General features: G+C 38.8%; 1 protein-coding gene across 9 annotated transcripts in view; it reads left to right on the top strand.

Annotated features, from left to right (window-relative positions):
• The window catches only part of NEDD4L (NEDD4 like E3 ubiquitin protein ligase), a 284304-nt gene extending 279026 nt beyond the window's left edge, over window positions 1-5278 (top strand). For all 9 annotated transcript variants that reach the window (XM_088152729.1, XM_088152728.1, XM_088152730.1 and 6 more), the window contains one exon: window positions 1677-5278. In XM_088152729.1, the coding sequence (XP_088008855.1) occupies window positions 1677-1779 (103 nt within the window). In that variant the 3' untranslated portion in view covers window positions 1780-5278. The remainder of the gene's footprint in view (window positions 1-1676) is intronic.
• Window positions 5279-22790: the final 17512 nt, after the last annotated feature.

Raw genomic sequence — 22790 nt, 5'->3', positions numbered from 1 at the left:
AGGATCAAATCAGTACCCTTTCCTTTCCTTCATTATAAAAAAATGAATAAACTGAGAGAAAAAAATAAAGGTGGGGAGAAAGATCTGAGAGAGCAGAGACCTACGTCTTCCCTGGAAAATTGGAGTGTGAGAGCTAGAAAGCTTTGTGGAAAACGTGTGAATGAAAAATGCATAGACTGAGGCGTCTCACTGTAAGAGGCTGCATATGCTGAGGTCTTGTTGAAATACATATTGAAGAAAGTCTATTCTTCAACAGGTCCGCTGAGATATTTTCATGCTTAGATGAAATTATCTGAAAGGTGTTTCCAGTCTATTATAAGTCAAGAAACCTTGTCTCTCTTCCCCCCAGCCCCACCCCCCACCCCAATTATTGAAGTATGTTCCCTCCAAGGAAATGAAGGGAAGTTTCAGAAGCAATTCTCCTTAGGCACAGATTGCTTCTTGCCCTTTGAAATAGCTTAATATTAGTCAACATAAGGCCAAGCCTGGCAATGGCTGCTCTAGCCTTTCTGGCTTCTGTTGCTGCCATGGGGCTGTTCAGCTGCAGGACATACCTAGTTTGCACCTGAGATGACATTCTGCAGGATAAAAGACCTGGTGACCTCCATAAAATTTGGAATATAACTCCCAGAAATCTTCTCCACTGGACTTGCTGTTAGGAATAATGGTTATTGAAGTTCAGAGATCCAGAGAGAAACTCATTGTCTACCCATGGCATAATTATTTGGGAGGAAAGCAGTCTTATTACACATAAATTGGAAAGATGGTTACTTTTCATTGTTCCAGAAGTCTAGTGAAGAAGATGATTTCCAGAAACATTGGGTGTAGGCCCCATAGTTCCATCGTTTTTAATATATCTGGGTCATGGTACTATTATTAAATAAATGAGGACTCATATTAATTCTATTTAAGTTACACTTAAATGAAAATTCCATTTTTGCCTCTAACACTTTTTTTCTAGCTTTGTCTAGCACACCACTAACATGGACAAATGCAGTCTTTGTACCTAGCACTGGTTCTATAGGAGCAGAAAGCATTTTCCTTTGCCTCTTGAGAAGTTACATCTCAGTGTTGGGGGGTATTTCTGAATAGACTGGGAAATGGCACAGGGAGAGGGCTGGTGGCAAAAAAGGGAGGGGGGGGGAATTTGACAGGGAAAAATCCAAAGCCACCATTTGTTATATGCATATCAAAGCATATCACCCACAGAATTCCACCCAAGGAATCTATCAAGCCATGACAACTTAACCCCTTTTCTTCCATTTCTGTTCTCTACAAGTCTACATATAGACTCAGCTTTAGTCTGTCAATTGGCTAAATGTAATACCGTAACTCTTAGTTTTTCATGCTTTCAGCCCCTAGGCTTACACATCTCCTCTACACTGAATCAGAATCAGAACTGACCAGGACCTACCTCAAGGTCCAGCTAGGAAATTTGCTCATTTGTCACCTCTCAGACAGATTCCTTTCAATTTTTTTTTTAAAAGGTGAAATTGCCCAGAAATGCCATGAGTCCCTTCACACTCTGAAAAATAGACACTGATTTGAAATGAATGCAAACATTTATTTATTTATTTATTTATTTATTTATTTATTTATTTATTATTTATCAAATTTATATAGTCCCCCCATCTCACAAAAAGTGACTCTCCATTTTCCCCCCTCTTCTATTGCAGCTTTAATCGCCTTGACTTACCTCCATATGAATCTTTTGAAGAATTGCGAGAGAAGCTTCTTATGGCAGTTGAAAACGCTCAAGGATTTGAAGGAGTGGATTAAGTTGGCGCCTGCTCCTGCTTATTATTATCATTATTATTATTGTTATATTATTATTAAAACAAAGATTCTGTTCTTGGAGCAAGTTCTGCAAGCACTTTTTGATTTGCCAGGCAGACATTTACAGGAGATGGAGCAGAACAATTGCACAGCGGTTGGTTCATGGAGCAAGAAGCTTCTGTCCAGTGCCGATGTCTAAATCCAGCAATGGGAAATAACTTCCTTTCACTTGTGGATAATATTTCTGAAATTTCCACCACAAATTACCAACTGGTTGATGTATACTCTAATGACATTTCAGCAGGACTTGTCTATTTATGTTGTGCCTCTGTAGGCAAAAGCCCTTAATAAATGTTTTACATACTTTCTAATGGCAATGAATGGAATTAATCATTTTACAGGTATAGTATTACAGTTCACGTTTACTTTGGAACAATGATTTTCAAGTTTTATTTCCTTGCAATTAAAAAACAATAATGTACTGGAAGAATGAGCTCATTTTGTTTCCTCTTAATTTGTCTAGACTGTATGCCAGAAGCATTCTGTTCCCCCAAATCTGCTTTTTGTTGTTTTTAGCATCATGCTCTTCTCGTCTTTTAGAATAAGTAAATTTTTTGTAAGATATATTCTGCAATTGGAAATATTATCTGAAAGTACCGAATGCCTTTTTAAATGCGTGCATTGTGGTTTCCAAGACAGCAACGAAAGCAAAATTTGTGATGGGGTGGAGACAATATTTCTACAAATCATCCAGAATATTTACAGGAAGATCATAACATATTCCAGCATGCCAAATCTCTCCTTCAATAACAAAATTGCCTCCCTATTTCTTAAGTATTTATATGTATTATAGCATTTTTGGTGATGGGTTGGGGCACTATTGTCATTGGGGGGAAAATGTTTGATTGTTTGTTGTATAGTGACTGTTTTACTAATTCTCTCCTCTTGCAATGGAGGCATTTTGAATGAATCCTGATCTTGCTTGATCTCGAGGCTGTAAAAAGTACTTTTCTGTTTGTATGCATTTGTTAGTATCTAAATGAGAAGGATTTCCCCCCTTTATTTTTGATTGCACCGATTCTAGAAGCACTTTATGTACCACATGGAGATCTCTTTTTTTAAATCATAAATATTAATGTGATAGTATGCCTTCTCCTTGCCCATGTCTTTTTGGTGCAGTATCTTTCAGTTGTGAAATCTGGCAATGGCTGAAAAAGTACAGAAAAAACTAGAGAGAGCTGAATTTAGAGATATTAGTTGTATTTTGTGGTGTTGGGCTCCATCCCCCCAAGATTTATTTAATAAATGCAGTTATCTAGCCACTTTTATAACGTATGACATGTTGCATGAATAAATGATAATGCTTGTCTTGTAAATGTTATGTAATAGTGTAAGAGGGAAAGAACAAACACAGTTTCTCTAATCCACTGGAAGAGGACTCAGAGCAGAACACATTTGATAAATCACAAAGCTGATTCAGTGCAGCTTTCCATATCTTTGCCTTCAAATCTAAAATCAACCAATGGGTAACAGTCCAACGAAGGCTGCAGACTTAAATAGACTACTAGGGTGATGCTAGACAGTCTGCAAACATCTCCCTGGGCACCCAAGTTTTAATTTTTCTAAATATGTCTTTTAATAAAAAAAAGATTCATGGACCCGTTGGCATTCAGCTAAGCGAAGGACCAGCCTTTGACAGTGCTCTCTGCCCCCCTGCCCCCAACAATATAATGGTCACCAGATAGGTTTCACAGTCATTCTTAGAAAGTAAGACCAGCTGGGTAGCTACGCTATGACTAGTCCATGGGTTGGGGGAGGCACATTTAAAGAAAGCAAGAAGTTGTAGAAAGCATCTTCAAAGGGAAAACAAGTTGGAGGAAAATTAAATCTTTGGTGGCAGCCATTTCGCAAATGCCCAGGCCTGCCCTGTGGAAACTATTTTGTGAGCTGTTGCCTTCAACACCATCTAAAAATCAGAAATGTACTCGCTACCCAAAATATATTGTTCGCTGAAGGTAATGCCCTTTATTGAGTAATTTCCTGTAAGTATTTTCACAAAACAGGATTCTTATTGGTGTTTCCCCTTTTCCTTCCCTCTTTCTTGATTTGTTTTCTGTCTCTAAAATGTTAGTACAGCCCAATTTAGGTCAGAAGGACCTTCTGGCTCAAAGCTGAAGACAAGCATATTAATTGGATTTCTTTTAAGCTCTGTATACCTTTCAGATGTTGCTATACTGCAGATGCAAGACTAATTGAATTTACTGGATATCCATGGTAGAATACAGCTTCTTTGTCCTTCCTGTTCTTTCAGCTTATCTGTGCATTGTGAAATGATTTGATGACGGTTTACTCTTGCTCTATAATCATTCAGCCCACCTTCATTTCTCAATATATGGTTCTCCCACCTGTGCTGACAATATATTCTGGTACATTCTCTTAGAAGTAAGATCCACTGGGTTCAGCTGGGCTTAGGCCCAGATAAATGGCTACAACAGGTTTCCAAGAAGGTGTCTTCCAGATGTGTAGGACTACAACTCCCAGAACTCTACCAGCATAGTCAGCCAGATCAGAAAGGCTGAAATATAGGATTATTGAATAAAAAACAGTGGAAAGGGGAGATGAGAAAAAAAGGAATACCTTATGGTGTCACAATAGCTTGTAAAGATAAAACCACATTTTTGGAGTATTGTTTAAGTAGAAGGATGGGATAAAACATTTTAAAGAAATAATAATTAAAATAAATAAGTTAGTGTGTTATTAATGGCTACCATGGTGTCCTGGCTGAATGGAGAGCTATTTGTTTTGCTTCATCTAGCCCTGCCCTGACAAAGTGATGTAAAAATGATTCTGGTGTTTCAGTTAGATGCTTTATAAAAATGGCTAGTCATCCTACACAGACATAAAAGGACCAATTTTGTAACACAGAAAAATGGTCAGTAAATATTAGGAGGGTAATAGAAAGCTCAGATAAGCATATTCTTTGGGGAAAAAACAACCCACCCAATTCACCAGAAAAAAGGTTAATCACATTGTCAATTGAGTCAAATCTTGCTTATGTATTTCTTCCCCCTTATCCTCATCTGCCATAGTTTTGACAGCCCTGTTCCTTATGTTGTTTAAAAGACAGCAGGCAGGATCAAAGAACCTTGCTGAATAAGGTCTAAATCTCTTGCATTTATTGGCAGCCCCAGAGACACAATGGAAGGCAAAGAGAGTGGGAAAAGGGCCAGGCAGAAAATGACTCTGGTCATTTATTATGAAATAAGACAAATAAGGAGTTGCATAACCTGAAAAGTCCAGAAATTCTTAACAATTGTAATTTTTAATGAAGCAGAAGAAGGGAAGTATTAAATGCAATTACTCCCTACTCGTGGAAAAGTATTAACTACTTCAAATATGAATGTCAATGAAATGAATTCAAGTTAGTTTTTGTTTGGACCTCATCCACTTTCCTTGGAGATGCCCCTTTAGCACATTATTAAAGGTTGTTTATGGACCTTGACCCTAGAATGTTACACATTTTTTGCTTTGGGAGTCTATGCATTGCTTCTGGAAATACAGATAGATAAATTCTCCCATGTTGGGATATTGTATTCCCAAACTCTGGATTCTTCAGATAGAGCTTATTTAGGTCTGTAGCCTAAGGAATGGTGCAACAATTGGCCCCATTGACAAAAAGAGTTGCTCTGTGTGTGTGTGTGAAGACATAAAGCTATGTTTCAGCTCAGCTCTGAAATTAATGGAGAACATCTTGTTGGGGGGTGGACAAGCAGTAATTGCCTGAAGGGAAAAACTCATCTAAATAGAAACCTTCATTGCCTTTGGCTTGAAGCAGCCTGGGATAGGACTTCAGATGAACAGGGCATCATTGCTTTGGTCTTGCTTTAGCAATAGGCAAGCTGACTGAGGGTGATGCTAGTTATAGTCCAACATAAACTGAGTTTACCAGACTGTATCTTGTGGAGTTCTTGATGTTCTTTGAACTTGATTGTTTGCTTACAGATGTTTCATTACCCAACTAGGTAACATCATCAGTGCTAGTGAGTGGAGGGTTGGCTCCCTGTTTATATACTGTTTATATACCTGTTTATAATTATATAATTATACTTATATAATCAAGGAACTACCAAGGAGAAAGCCACACCCCCACCGATACTGGCGGGGCAAGCTGCTGTATACAAACAGGAAGCAAACAACCGAGCTCAGAGAGCACCAAGGACTCCACAGTTCAACCCTGAGCTACAGATATTCTCTTCTATTGAAACTGTATCTTTGTTGTTCAACTTTGGTGTCACAAAATTTAGTTCTAAAGCCTGGGCTATTTTTCTGAAATGTCTGAAGTCTTTATACCATAATTTTTGTGAATGTACAAAGTTATGAAGTAGCTTCTCTTCAGAAATAGACATTCTATATAATCTTCCATTAGTTTTGCTCTTTTGTGCCTTTCAGGGCATTATTGTGCCCTTATTTTCATACTTCCCTGAAAGGAAGATGACCCTAAATTTAAATGATCCGTTCCACAAAAAGGAAGAGTAGATTTGAATTAAAACCCCAGGCAAAAGTCCTATGTGAGGCCCAGCTTCCCTCCTTATCAACTAGACTTGCCAACTTCAGCCAAAATAAATTTCTCCCCTGAATAAATATGTGCCCATAAGATGTGTGTGTCTGTGTGCTTCTGCTAGGAGCCAAACAAGGACAGGGCAGGGACAACAAAATAGATTAATAGTAATTGAATTCATAACTATCAATCAAATTTAGTTTCCTATAGAATAAGGCACCAGTGATCTCATATGTATATATGAGACTGACCCTTCTCTGTTCTTAAACCTTCTTTACAGAAACACACACAAATATTCCTCTTTCCAGCAGAAACTGCAAAGAAAAGAAAAGAAAAGAAAAAACCTAAATGTAGGGTGGAGATGGTGTAAAGTGTAGCTGCTCTGGGATGAAATGAAAGAGAAAGTGGGGGCGGGGGAGAGAAACCTTGATGGAGCTGCCATAATTCCTTGGACAGGGAAGAAATTCAGAAAAGGGTTGAATTCACCAAGCAAACAGCCCCTCCAAGCGTCAGTCTTCAAACTCAGCTACCGTTAAGTAGTGAGGTGGTGTGCAGTCATTGCTGTATTATTCTCCTGATTCATCTTCTGTCATTTGCCTGGAAATTATAGATGTATATATGAACAAATTCTGGAACTTTCAAATGTTCAGTTCAGATATTGCTAGGAATGAATTCTGAAACTTTGGCCTATCAAAGTACACTGATAAGTACAGAAGCAGCCCAGAATTTTGCCTGGCAGGGGAGTACAAACAGTCAGCTGAGTTAACTTTGAGCCAATCAAAAAAATATTTGTTTTTCCATCTCTTCTAACATTGAGCCATAATTGCCAGATGCACCTTTCTAGCAAGTGGTCTACCATAATTCCTATCCTTGTCCCCAAATGGTATCATTTAATTGCATTTTTGGAAATAAATGTTTAACATATATCAGCCCTGAAGGTGCTAATTGTAGGGTACAGAAGTGAGTTTCCATCACTTCATAGCTTAGATTTCTTCCCCATCCATATCTAGCATGGGTTCCTAGTTGAATCACAGGCTTCACCTAAAACGGAAAAGAAGCTACAAGATAGCTCTTTCCCTTCCCAGAAAGCAAACTACTATGGCATGAAAAGGAGCCATCTTCACATCTCATGAGAACCTTTTTGGTGGCTTGATACAGCATGGAAGGACATTGTTCTACCAAAAGATAATGTTACAAAGGCACCTTATGGTGGAAATGGGCCTTAAGACTGATAGCTATGGGAAGCAAAACAATCTCCAGGCTTGGAACAACAGGTTAAATCATCTCCAGTGTGCTGTCGTCTCAGTCAATGGGTGCTAGTAGTCTTCTGTATCAGCTTTAATACCAGTCACCTTGGAGCTCTCAGCATTCCAGACGCACCCTCTGTCAGGTACCTTGTGGACATTTAAAATAGTAGCTAAAGTTAGGAGCCTGGAGACAACTAGGAGTGAGCCTGGCAGCTGCTCCCCAAAACCAGGAACTACTTTTTCCAGGGAATTGTCTCAAAAAATAAAACAAAACTCTTATTTCTTTCATCTTGGCTCCCCCCCCCTTTTTCTTCTTGTCTTAGACCATTGCCTGGTGAACCAGAAGAGGATGTTGCTGTGCAAAGTGTGTGCATCTCCTCACCCCATGCCCTTTCCTCTGTACCCAATTTGCAACTGATCTGACCGATACTTGGTTTGTGTGTTTGCCCTTTCCACTCGGGGGGGGGGGGGTGTGTGGTGCCAGGACTGTCCATCAACAATGCTGCAGTTTATTGGCATTCTATCTCCAGAGATAAGGAAGCAACTTGGAACTTTAACCAGCGAAAGAATTAGATTTCTTCATCTACATACTTCAATGGAAACATGAACAGCCTAGTACTCATCTCTACTGTTTCAGTCTCCTACAAGTAACATGAAAACAGGCTAGACCAATAAACTTTTATAGAATAGGGGCAGTTGCTGAGATTAAAATGTTCAAATATTGCTGCCGCCCCCACTTTAAAGATCTGTGTTACTCTGAAGTTCTAGAAAGAAAAATAACTTAAAAACTAAAGGGGAAAATGCATGGGGATGTTGTGGACAAATTCAGTTTTCCAGCATTTTGTATGTAGCATGGCTGAGGCTGATATAACATGAAATAAATGCTAGTTTCAGTTGCTGTACAGAAAAGAGACCATACATCAGGTATACCATCTCCTGTCACTGCAAAAAAGACATGCAGATAATCTTACAATGCAACTATTAATAGCCTTGGAATTTCAGCTTCTAACTAATCTGGAAGTCTTCCAAACTACCCCACCAAACTAAGCATATTGTGATTCAAAGATGGTGCTCACACAACACAAATAACCAGGTCAGGTTGGTTACTGAGTGTATGTGTGACTTACTATGTTACATGCACACAGCCTATTTGGTTAGTTTAGGGTTCAGGGTAATGTACAAATCTAAAACGTGGCATGATTTAGTAACCAGCTGAAATCTATTGTCTGAATTTCAGCTAACCAGCTGAAGTGTGTTGTCACATACTTAGATTGTTGTTCATGGGAGGTGTAGTCCAATACATCTAAAGGGTACCAGGTTGGAAATGCCATGATAGGTTGTTGGATCCAAAACTTCACTCAGTTCAGGACATCCAGAGCTAATCTTCCCTTGAAGATCCCAAGGGAAATAGAATCCCCTAACCCTATAAGTAATTTATTCCATTTCCAAGCTACATCTTACTATCAAGTAAGATCTTGCTTCCTGTACAATCATCTCATGTGAACTAGTTCTCCCTCTGGAGTGGAGAACAAATAATTGATCTCTCCAATGGGACTCCATTTTGGGGATATCAAGAATATTCTCTTTTCCAGTTAAAACATATGGAGCTCTCATCATCATTCTTCACAATGAGGAAGAACTTCCCCTGTTCCATAATCCTGATGTCATCAATTGAATACCATTTTTGTTATTTGAAACAACCTTGGTTTCCACACTTTTGTCATTTTTTAACAACTTTAGAAACGATTGCCTCGGACTATAAACCTGTAGGCTAGATCCATCATACCTGAATATTATGGAAGTTTGGTTTCTCCTTCTTGATTCCTACCTAGCAGGATTTGCACAACAACATGAGAGTATGCAATTATGCATACATTTCTTTCATTTGGCACAAAGATTACGTCAATCTGCTGTCCTGGATTCCTGCCCCAATTTAATAGTATTATTGACAGAGACAGAGTAGGAAAATAGTGAAATCGCAGTAGAATCCTACAGGCACAATTCTAAGCATTGTAGAACTGAGTCCCATTGTGTTCAGTAGCACTGACTTTTGAAAAAGTATGCTTTGGACTGAGAGCTTTTTATTTTTAAATTAATGTTGTTGATCCTATTCAATTCGAAATATAGTATTTATTTCTTTATAGATTAGTGTACGTGGAAATTTTGTAAACGTTTTGAAGGCAAGTTGTTACATTTCTGACATCTATTGGTAAAAACCTGTTTTTCTACATGAAAGAGAAGTATACCCCCAAAATACCTAACTCTCAAAGTTGAAATGATAGCTCATACAATGTCATGATTTATTATTATGTTGTACAAGGCCCTAAAATCACAAGTCATCACAGCTTCCAGCATCTCACTAGAAATATCTATTTACCAATAGAGGTGATTTTTTAAATCACATTTTATGTCCTTCAGCTACAGTGAGTCACGTTTTAAATGACAAATTCCCAGTTTTGATCAAGATTTGGCTGTGGAGCTTTTACAGAAGCCTAAGAAAGATCTACCTCTTTTCTCTCTTGGCAGATATTCTTCTGAAATACAAAAGTCATAGATGGTAGCCTAGCAGCCCACTGCTCCATTCAATTTACTCTTGTAAACATTCATTTGAATTGCTCTCCAGGATTTTAGGCAAGAATTTTACCAACTCTCTTTGCAAGGTTTTATTTCTAATTATAGGATGTCTCTTCAAAGCAACATACTTAATTCTCTGACCAATTTCCTTGGATTTCCAAGATATTAATCTTTAGAAGAGTCAATCAAATGCAAATATTTTCTTTTAACTGTTCATGTACTGTTTATATACTTGCTTATATAATTACACTTGATTTTAATTATATAATCAAGGAACTACCAAGGAGAAAACCACACCCCCACCAACACTGGCAGGGCAAGCTGCTGTATATAAATAGGGAGCAAACCCCACACTCACTAGCACTGATGATGTTACCTAGTTGGGTAATGAAACGTCTGCAAGCAAACAACCAAGCTTAGAGAGCACCAAGGACTCCACAGTTCAACCCTGAACTACAGATATTCTCTTCTCTTGTGCGATGTGTCCAGAAGGCCCAAGGCCCATCTTCAAGATCCACAGGAGGAACTGAATCCCATAGATTCTCCTGTTGTTATACTACACATTAATTGACAGATCGAGGATATAATTCAGTGCCTTCCCACTGCAAGATGTTGGGGGGCAGGGGATGGATGCAGTGTGAATAGGACTCATCTCTCTTCCAGCTTTTGCTGAAGGAGACAGTTTTGCAGAGCAGGAATGGCAAATGCTGATTGAATGTGACCCTTCCCAAGCTAGTTTGAGCTTATGGCTGAATTTTGAAAAAAGAATCCACCACTATTTAGAGGAAAAACACTGCTAGTACACTTTAATGGGCAGTTTGCATTCATTTGCTTCAGTAATATAATATCTTGGGAGAAAAGGCTAAACAAAATCACTTGGTTGTTCTCTCTTCACATGTGTACCCAAAGTCATACTTTTGTTTTTACATGTTGCAGTGTCATTTCTTTTCTGAAATTATCTCAATGTACAATCCTAAACTGGTCTTCTCTGTAGATTTATTTTTATTTCATTCAATTCCTTCAATGCACATAATATCCCAAGCACAGTGGGTGAAATGTTTCTCTTTTTGAAGAAAATCCTGCTCTTGGGATTTAAGATGAAACGAGAATGTAAGCAATATCTGTCTTTGCTGCAGAATCCACATGAAACCTTTGGAAGATGTCCTTGCTGTGTTGAAGTTTTGAAACAATATCTTAGTCTGAAAGAGTATAACTTCCAAACAGTAGATGGTCGCAATCGTTCCAGATGAAATTCACCACATGGCCTAACTTTCTGGATTGTAAAATGGCTTCTGAAAGGGGAAGCTACCTGAAATAATGCTTTTGCTGAAGTGTTTGTGATTCCAACAGTTTGATGGCAGTACATGTACCTTTAAATCTTTCTCATACAGAGTCTATAAATACTGAGTGGAATGGCACACTTTGGTTTCTATCCAAAATTGCTGGGCAATGGTAAATTCCTTCTGGCACCTCCAGTTCCTCCCAATCTGTTCTCAAAGGTTGAGGAAGCTTTTCAGATCAGATTTGGAACCACGCAAGTAGCATGTGGGGAAGGAGAGAATAAAAGCTCTGCTGTGTAAGTTGAAGTTCACATACATGATGTTGGATGTAATCTTGTAGATAAGTCCATTTTCATTAAAGGAGTCTGTTTAAATATATGGCTATATTGATACCAAAAAAAAAAAAGTGAAGCTCATCATCTTTTTCCATTTTATTTTCTTAAGAGAAATGGTTGCCTTTTGTTTTCCCCATGGCAAAAGATCAATATGACAAAATGAAGTGTTGTACTAAAATGATCCAGCCTGTTAAAAAGTTTAATAAAGCATTATGGAATTTGACACATTTTGTACTTTAAGTGATGTGGTCTGTTTCTTTCTTCTTTCTTCTTTCTTTTTTCTTTTTAATTTAATATTTTTTATTTTTTCTAACAAAACAATCTTTAGTCTTACAAAAAAAAACCTTAAAAAATACAAACTGAACCAAACTAAAGATACAAACTAAGAAAAAAAATATCTACCTTATATTTTACACTTATCAATAGTCACCGGTTTACCAATGAACTCACTACTATAATATAAGCAGCACAAGATATTATTGTAAGATGTCACAAAATCTCTGGTCTGTTTCTTTTTAAGGTTATCTTTGGACTTCAAGTGCTTCTCTTTCATGTATATTTTTTCTATTTTTCATTTTAAAAATTGCAGTTGTATCATAGACTGTTAGCAAAGCACTTTACAGACAAGCAAAACAGGTTTGCATCTCAAACAGCAATCAGCATGGGCTGAAAACAAAGCACCAATATCTAATAAAGGAAAAATCATATTTGCAAGAAATAAATTATCATTGAGTGAAATTATTCAAACAGAATCGTTTCCAGGAGACTAACTAGCCTGTAAAATTGAAATTCCAGGAGACTAGCTAGCCTGCAAAATGTTCAAATGGTTTTATGAGGAAGGGTTTATTCAAAAGCCTCAATTCTTCTTGTGGGCTTTGTATATCTATCTGGAGAGCCTTACAAATGTACATCTACGAATATGCATATTTGTGATTATGGATGTAATGTCCAAAGATCTATGTATGCTATAGGATGCTATCATCCACAACTTCCCTCCCCCAAAATTAATCCATAATTTGGGAGATGTCAAGAAATATGGCAAACTTTGCTCAGTTTAATTGATGTTAGTCATTAGGTATGACAACATTGCTGAACTGTCAGAGAGCTGCAATCTTACACATTTCATCTCAATTATATCCTATCGAGTACAATGTGACATATTGCTAGATAAATTTGAATAGCAAAGAGATGTTTCCCTCTTTATGTCAAGGGTTACATTCTTTCAGAAGTAGTCTCTTGTGGGAGGGGGGATATCCTAGTGAATAGATGGACCTTGTCAAAACTGACACGTACCTCTCCCCATTCCAGTTTATATCATCTTTCAATTTTTACTTTTCCTCCTTACTCCATGGATGTTGGGGTGGGTTTCTCTTAACATATGTAGATCCCAGTTATTTACTTGCGTTTGAAATTTGGCTGAAGGCTGCTGACAGATTGCAGCCAATAGTTTCCAGTTTCAACCTTCAATTACGACCTTCAGAGGTAACACATGGGCTGAAAAGAGTGAGTTCTAATTCAAGAGACTCTGTTCCATTATTTTCCCATACAGAAGTCTTTAAAGTGCAAAGTGGCTGAGGGTTTGCAACATTTAATCAACTAATTGCTTAAAAAACAATACACGGAGAGAAATTATTTTTCATTTCCAAAGAAGTCACCATGTTGCCAACAAACACACTGACATAACTTGTGGCACTCTAAAAATGGGCCTATTTACTGTGCCATACGCTCTGGTTTATTACTGCACATTTTGTCAGGAGTTATGCACAATTTATTTTTCCTAAATGTGCCACATAAGGTAAATTTTACTGTTTAATAAAAAAGTTCACTGTCATTAGTGATCCAACAACATGACTGGATCTACATAAACTGGCTTGTTCCCTTCAGAGAGATTTATGTGCAAACAGTCCAGTTGCTCAAGCATAAATCTTTTTCATTTTTTAACACTGGCAAAAAGTGAAGAGGGGGTAGGCATTTTGAGAAGGCAATAGCTCCTGTGAGGAAATTAAAAAAAGATAAATAGGTGCCTACAGTGAAAAAGGAGAAGAAGGATAACCGCAATGGTTGTTCAAGGCCAGAATAGAGTCAATGTGGACTGTTAAGATTGAAAAGAGGTGGGAAGGGGCAGACTGCCATGCAAATGGGGAAAGAAAAAGATAATTCATACCTGGAAAGAATTTGTGATTTGTTGTTAGAGGCTGTGGTCTTTCTGAGAATGCAGTTGTGACTCCCATTTTCATTTGTTATATGTCAGAGATAGCAAATACATACAGGCCAAAACCTTACTTCAGTTTAATGGGATGATAATAATAGAGCCTTAATTAAAATTAAATTTTCTATTACTGCAACAATGGGGGCACTGTTGGAAGGCCTGAAGGGTCCGGCTGGGGATAGATCATCTTGGAGAAGATCCGTCTGTGTGGTTGCTAAGAATTGACACCAACTTGATGGCACATAACCAGATCAAAATTAAATTAATTGAACTCAGTGTATCCTATGTTCAATTATTTTCTCCCTCCCTATATGCATGTAATACTTTTCTTCCTCTGTCACATTAAAAACTGCAATTTGGCAACAAAGTTGACACCAAGGCTTTGGGGAATAGGGCATATGTGACTTAATGTGTTGTGTAGAATGTGCGTTCCCCTATCCTAAATGAAGGGGACACCTGATTGCAGGAGGTCTGAAAGAGAGATCAAAAAAGTCAAGATAGTGTCTGTGATTCTCCAATTGAAGCCCCACACCTTTTTACAAATGCTGCACATACACACCACACAAAAAAGGGGTGGGGCCTTGATTGCACAGTCGTGGCCACCGCCTTAACTTTTTGACCCCCTTCCTTGCAAACACCCCTTTCTGAATTGGGCAACCTCCCACCCACCCATCCACCCATGAAGAAAAGACATAGAGAGGTTCATCTCTTTCCCACACCAGCTGTGGTGAGAAAGCCACTAGGCCAATCAAAGCAGAGATGGAGATAGTTTACAAGGCTCACACAAGCCTTTCAAATGTTTGGTGAGTGTATGGAAAGGATTGTGCAAATCCGCCTTTTGAAAAAGCCTATTTAAGGAAGACAAGGGAGATTTCCTTGGAAATTGTATATTGTACATGACTTTTCATATGTACCAAGGAAGCTGGTGCAGACGCACACACACAGAGGCACGAGAAAATGTGAATAAAATCTATGAAGTCCAACTACAGCCGCCCCCTTAAAAAGAGAAGATAGCTAATCTAGAAGACCATCAAAGATCATGAAGCATTCAGACTAACAGGATGATATTATCACTATTCTTTGCATTTATATCTTGCATTTTCTTAGGCAGAAGGTTACGTGAAGTACGGGATGGTGTGGTGGTGATAGGGGAATCCTGTGAAGTAGACCAAATTTCCCTAGTAAGCTCCATGGCTGACTGAGGACTTAAACCTGGCCCTCTCTGGTTCAAGTTAACCATCCTCAACCCTATTACTACACTACTTTGTTCATCATTCCCTCATGACTAAACTGTAAAGAGACTTATGGCAGGACTGTTACCATCTGGGTGCCCATGCAAAGAAGTCCTATTCCCTGATACATATCTACCAAAACATTGCCTCCAGCAATTATCTTAATTCATAGTTTAGCTCATTTGGGAAGACGTTTGTGGTGCAACTGTATACCCAGGACAGACTAGAGCAGTGTTTCTCAACCTTGGCAACTTTAAGACATGTGGACTTCAACTCCCAGAATTCCTCAGCCAGCCATGAGAGGCTGGGGAATTCTGGGAGTTGAAGTCCACATGTCTTAAAGTTGCCAAGGTTGAGAAACACTGGACTGGAGCAATGCCTGAATCCTTGCAGTGCCATTCTGTTCCTCAGCCACAAACCAAGCTCTACAAAATTTGTATATACTTCTGAGCATCCAAATGGCCCCTACTCTGCTGGGCATTAAGAAAACCATTAAAACCAGCCTTTGGGGCAGATATGTTCCCTCTTTAGTAAGGTATTTGACCAAGTTTTAAAATTCCTTCAGGTATAAGTGAAAACAGTTGTTCTCTCACAATTATAATTATTGCTCTATTGTTTTAATTTTATTTAGAGACAATGGGTATGCAAGCTTCTCAGAGTCGGTATGGACTGGAGTGACATATAGCCCCTAATAAAATGAATAAGATCAACATTTAAAAAAAAAAAACAGTTTTAATCCTAAATGAAACTTGGCTAAGATGTAGAAGATTTTTGCCGAAGAAGCTTTTTCAGTGTTGGAAGTGTGCACAAACCATTAAAAGTCACGCGTTCCATTCTTGGGTGTACATTTGCACAAACAATATACAGTGTACGCTGAAGCACAACTGCTGTGTGTATTAGGAACATGTCTTTGCAATGGCCATCGTCCACCGACATGCCCAGTGCAGCTCTATGAGAAAAGCTCATGCAGAAGAAAATGGAGCTCTGGTGTTGTGTAATGCATGATATTTAATTCCTATACGGCATAGTTTTATTTTACCCATGTTATGTCGTGTCCCTGTGCCAGACTGTAATCTGTGCCCTTTTCTGCTCCAGTATGGGAGACAATTCCACTTGGTTAGTTTTGTCTTATTTCTCTACCCCCACCCCCCTTTTGGCACTCTGTCATCTGTTAGATTAGATAGAGGACATGCCCTAGCAATGAAATCAGTTTTTAAACAAAAGGACAGAACTTTGAACCTTAGGCTGAAGTTAAAGAGTAACAACAAGTGAAGAGGGATCGATGGCTGGCAAATATTGGTTGTGTGTGACCTGGGTACATTCTGATTTGAAAAATGTCACTTTCTCTCAGCAAGCCCTTCCCTCTTACTCCCCCCATGCTCCCACGAAAACGGATGGAATACAGGTTTAACATGGTGAAACCCTCGTGAGATTCTGCATGAACTTCATGATTACTGCGTATTGCTCATTTCTGTAAAATACTCAAGCTAGCTTTTTTGGAAAACAGAACATAGGGGGGAAAATCACTTGATGGAGATATGCCTAAGGAGCACACATGGGAGAATCAGTTGGTGTGTTCTCATGTTAGTATTTCTTCGTCCCAAAGCCTACAAGATCTGGAATACTGCTGCTAAGCTATAGCAGCCATATACAAACTTCCCATGTAAGAAGGAGCCAATGCATAGGTGGAGAAAGGTATCACGTGGTTACCTTACTTGATGTGTCTACTATCCATATCTTGTACAACGTTCTTGGGCCGTGAACAGCAGAGTAGAGCAAGCCACATTCTGAACAGAGTTGCTGACCCTGTGTATGTCTAGAACAGAAACTAAGATCCTTCTGCAGCGAAACTAGAATTACAGGTAGTCCTTGTTTAGCGACTGCAATTGGGACTGGCAACTCGGTCATTAAGCAAAGTGGTTGCTAAGTGCAATGTGACTGCAATGGGCTTATGATTTTACTTCAGCTTCGTTCTGCTTTACAGCGTCAGAAGGATACGACCCCAAAGAGCTGGGTGAGCCCAAATGGCAGGGAAGGTTTCTGGAACTTGACTCATAGCCCTTTTTCCCCACTCCCCTGGCCTCTGGAATGCTCACCCCAGCGCTAGGATAATTAGCAAGAAGAGAAATGATGTTTGTATTGACATTCCTTGGAGAAGAAGGGATTACAAGAGAGTAAGCAGGCACAATGCGGAATACACATTGAAAGGAATGCACTAGCACCCGCTGTTTGCCACGGGCACTTGCAGCTGCAAACCACAAGCTGCTTAGGAGGCAAATAAAAGCCTTTAGTGTGAAACTGATTAGGGTCTTGTCAGTGTCAGGCAGCAGCTGACAGAGGTCCTGAGTTTGTTAACTTGGGGTTAGCTCTTTTTACTGAAGCAGTGTGCTGCGGAGAAAACAGCTCAAGAAGTGATAGCTTGTTTAGGCAATCTCTCCACTCTGGGGGGTGGGGGGAGAAATTGAAAAAAATGGGTCAGGCACAAGGCAACACATACTAACTGTAATGGCGAACATGTGACACAGAGAGAGAGAGAGACAGAGAGAAGGTCGTAACTGCGGGCATTGGTCACAAAGCGACTTTTTCATCACCATCCTAACTGCAAACAGACTTCAGATCTTTCTTCAAAAATATGTTGTAGTGCACCTGGAAAGCAAACATAGTACCTTTCTGTCTCTCCTTAAAGCAACTGCATCTTTTCCTAGGATTGAACAGCAATCATAGGCAGCCACCTCGCAATCCTAGGAAAAAATGTTGTTGCTTTTAAAGAGTCACAACCGCAACTACAAAACCCTTTAAAGGCAACTGCAGCTCTTTTCCTGGAATCACCAGGTAGCTGCCCACAGTTGCAGCTGCATGCTCTGAAGCATCTTTTGGGCACTGCATCTGATGGGATCAAATGGTTTAAATATTTGTACTTCTCTGTGTGACACGTTTGCAGCAAAAACTGTTTGTTCCAAAGGTGCAGAGATCAGAGGGAGGAACAGCAGATGAAAGAGCCGATGTGACACAATAATCAGAAACATTGATTTCAGACATAGTAGGAACTAAATGTATACTTTTTTATTGTGAGCCGCCCAGAGTCACCCGTGGGGGAGATGGGCGGCATACAAGCCGAATAAATAAATAAATAAATAAATAAATAAATAAATAAATAAATACTGCCCTCATTTATCATTCACTTGCAAACACATGACACCCCCATGCCCATATTGACATATATGACTATCAATTTTTAAAAATCATGGAAGCTTCTAAATACTTATCTCATAAGTATAATGAGTCTTAAGATGCTCATAAGATAAGCATCTTACAGATTTTCTCTGAGAAACACTGCATCTAGAATTGGGGATTTAGCACAATTTAGCATATTAAAAGGGATTTACCAGATACATGAAAACTAAGTTTTACTGAAAAGTGTACAGCTTTATAGATTCTTAAATATATATTGACAGTGATTGGTTGAAGCTGCTTAGGGAAGAAAAATCAAGCAATTTTTGTAATTAGTTTACTAAGTGTAAACCTGCAAATTAAATGGAAACCACGCTTTTAATATGGAATAGTTTTGAAGTAACTTGATCTATTTCTGAAATGTTTGCTACTCCATCAATCTATTGGAATAAAAATATGAAAATATCAACCAAATTAGGATCAACCAATCTTTATATAACTCTTCTTCAGTCTGAAAATTAGCATAGAGGGAGAAAGGGATGGGGGATATGTAGAAAAGCAAGCATAGATCATGGTATGGTTTCAGAAACCTGAAGAATGCTAATTTCAATTGATTTCTTCCATACATTTTGTGATAATATGGATAGCTGATTTCGTGACATGTATGTTGGACCGAGCTAGGATTACCAGGTATCTGAACAGGCAAAGGATGACACAGACAATTAGAAAGGAGGATCAAAGGGGAGGGAAAGGATGATACTCTGTTATTTTCTTGGCATCCGTGACAAAAATTAGAGCAAAGAACTGGGGGAAAAAAGTTCTTAGGCCTACTTATATATGAAATTATTTTTTCCAGCAACAGAAAGACTGGTTTTGCAACTGCAATATTTTTTCCAACAAATCTTTATTTTCAAGAACATATGCTAGCAATAATATAGAATCAACAATGCACTTTTCAAATTTCACTATAGAAACATTTGACAAGTCATGTAATTTACAGACTACAAAGATCATAGATTTGAAAGGGGCTGGATTGAAGCCGATTGCTGCAATCAGGAAATAAATTAAATAATGGACATCTAGGCTGTCAAGTCTGTTGGTGGACAAGGGAAACAAAGAAGCAGACAATTTACAAGGTCACAATAAACAAAAGTTTGAATGACTGCTGTTGTGAAAACAGTCCAAACAAACAAAAAAAACCCAAGACACTCAAAAAGCCAGACAATATTTAATTTTAAGGCTATGTCTGCCAGATGGAGGACATGGGGACAAAAAGGAGGACGTGTCCTCCTTTTGCCGGAGAACCCTAGACAAAGCCTAAATTAATAATGGGTGATAAAGATGATATAAGAGGGCAGGCTGAGGAACCTGGGATGTTCAGTCTGAAGAAAAGATGACTGAGGGAAGACGTGGGATCAGGGTTCAGATACATAAATGGGTGCCATACAGAAAATGGCCAGGGACTTATTTTCCACTGTCACAAAAACTAGGGCAGAAAATAATGTGTATAAGTGGCAGCGACCTACATTTCATTTAAGTATACAGTAAGGAGAAACTTCCTGATGGTAAGATCTGTATAAGAGTGTGATGGAATGGAATTATGAAGGCCAGACTCAGGGAGAAAAACATTTTCTTTCATCTCCTGAGGTGCGAGGGAGAGATAAGAGGATGAGACTGGCACCTCCCTGAGGAATTCACAATGTTGTGGCTGGCATTACTTGGGAACTGGGGTTTCAGTCTGGGAAGATTCTTGCTAGAGGTTGTAGCTAATAAACATAGCTGGACTGAATTTACATGGTCTCTTGGAGTTCCTTGGGCTAGGCCTGACATCAAGGTCTGGGAAGATTGATGTCAGGCCTAGCCCAAGGAACTCCAAGAGACCATGTAAATTCAGCCCAGCTATGTTTATTAGCTACAACCTCTAGCAAGTATCTTCCCAGACTGAAACCCCAGCTCCCAAGTAATGCCAGCCACAACACTGTGAATTCCTCAGGGAGGTGCCAGTCTCATCCTCTTATCTCTCCCTCGCGCCTCAGGAGATGAAAGAAAATGTTTTTCTCCCTGAGTCTGGCCTTCATAATTCCATTCCATCACAAAGAGTGGGACAATTTACCTTCAAAGATTGTAGAGGACTTTAAGAAAAGGCTGAACAGCCACCTCTCAAGGTTGGTTTGGCTTATCTGCACCTTGTGGAGGGGTGGCTAGGTGACCCTTATGGTTCCTTCCAACTTCATAATTCTATGATTCTATGATTACAAAGTTGTAATGCTCCTCCCTTCTGAAATAGTCCTTTGGTCTTGCATAGGGAAGGTAAGATTATACCTTTCCTATGCAGACCCCTTTGAATAAATTTATGTTTTGAAGGCACATGTACTGTTTCTGTTATCTTAAAGGTAGGGTTTGTTTTTTAAATTGCAATAAATAAGTATGTACCTTTTTGATCAATAGTTCCCATTCTGTAGGAATTATTAAAATATTAATGAAATCAACAAGGCGGGGGATTTGAAAAAGACACAAGAAGTGCTCTGAATTCTGAAAAACTCAATAGATCATGCATAATATATGGACAAATGTCATTTGGGACTTTTGTTTTGCAAATAAGATTCATGCTTGCAATGCTTGTTCAAGTCAACCTCTGGAAAAAAACATTAATAATTTCAATGGATTTGAAATGTTGAAGCCTTCTGTTACAACTCTTCTGAGAAATTGTGTTCAGATGGAAGATCATGATGGATTTCTATTTCCACAATCAATCCTTGTTTATGAAAACTGGACTTTTCATGCATGCTATAATTAATTGTAGGTCTTTAAGTAACCTAACATTGAGAGTGTCTCCACAGCTGAGGAAGCATCAAATCTACATGTAGTGATGGGGAATAATTGGATGGAAAATAGACTTGGCAGATTCCCAATTCACTCTTGCTTCTTCCTGGAACTTCAGAAGACAGTGCCAACATCAGAGTGGGAAGGGCAGAGAGTGGGCTATGCAGTAAAGAAGCACCAAGTATCTCTTTGCTCTCTGAAGGTCTTCCCAGGTCTCAAGAAATGAATAAATCATAAAATGTATGGGAATTTTACATGGGAACAAGATCTTGAAAGCTGGTGATAAAGGTAAAACAATGATTGTCATATTCCTTCATTCATATATTCATTTCTGAACATGAAAAATATGTACTGGTGCCATTGACATCAACAGGGGGAACAATGGGGGTCAGATTGAAGCCAGCAGCATCACAGTTGCATGATGCAAGCCCCATCCTTTTCCATGGGTGCTGCAACATTGTCTGCATGTCCCAGATGGACAGAGTTTGTAGCACAACATTATGACACTGTTTTCTGTCACAGTTCCAAAAGCAACACGATCCTATGGATGCTTTTAGCTTAAGCAGACTTTATTGTTCTATGTTCCTATGATTCTAAAGCTTCTCATTTAGAAATAGAACCTGAACTTGAATTCATTGTTAACCACTGATGCAGATGTGCTACTGAAATAATCAAATATTCCTACTCTGTGTCCTGACAGCCTCATTGTGCCTCTCCTTTGTCCTAAATTTCCCTGTGCCTATTTTTAGATTGCAAAACCTCTGAGTTAGGGAACCTGTCAAACCTGTTCTTTGTAAAGAGCTCTATACACAGACTGTTTATGTAAATAAGTCACTATTATTCATTATCTACATTATTTTTCTCTGCTGGGTAACAAACTGGAGAAAAACTAGATTACTTCTGAGAAATAAAAATAAGCTTCCTAGGGGGGAAAATTAGTGAAAAGTTGAATCTTTGGAAGCATTTGAAACATCTGAATATCAAGTTGCAGTGCTTCCATCTCATAGATAAGAAGCCTGGGTGAATTGAGCCTCCTTTAATTTTCCAATGTAGGTAGGTGTGAAAACTGTCCCAATTCCTTGCCTTTGCCGTTAGTGAAGTAGGCGAGTAGCATAAGGGAAGAAAGGAAGAAAGGAGGGAGGGAGGGAGACTGTAAAAACCCTTGTGAGGACAGTCAATAAAGGCACATGATGGCTTATCAGATACCATGAAATCACTGCTGAGATTATAATTTCATATAATTTCATAGTTCATGTTGCACATTTGATGATATGTCTGCCTTTGCCTTTGATGGATCTTACCTTAAAAGACTGCATGGAATTTGGAATTGTTGATATCTGGTGGAGATATTCATGGGAATTATTCATAACAAAATTAAATTTGTCTGTGCCTTTAGCCCTGGTAACCTCTGACAGATGACACTTACTTCTCAACCAAGATGACTTCTCTTGACCTTCCCCGGGATAATGGGCCAGGAATTCAGAGTGCAGGAACGCAAACAATCATAGGTGATGGGACAAGGCACAAGGACATCACACAAACCATGTCCTCATTGTGCAAATGATGCAAATTACATAATGCATAT

This window comes from Python bivittatus, unplaced genomic scaffold, assembly GCF_059951505.1.
Source record: "Python bivittatus isolate LINGU-HERP-01145 unplaced genomic scaffold, Pbiv_v1 ctg000570_np1212, whole genome shotgun sequence".
NCBI classification, from domain to species: domain Eukaryota; kingdom Metazoa; phylum Chordata; class Lepidosauria; order Squamata; family Pythonidae; genus Python; species Python bivittatus.
Note: the sequence above shows the minus strand (reverse complement) of the source record. Positions and strands in the feature narration are given on the sequence as shown.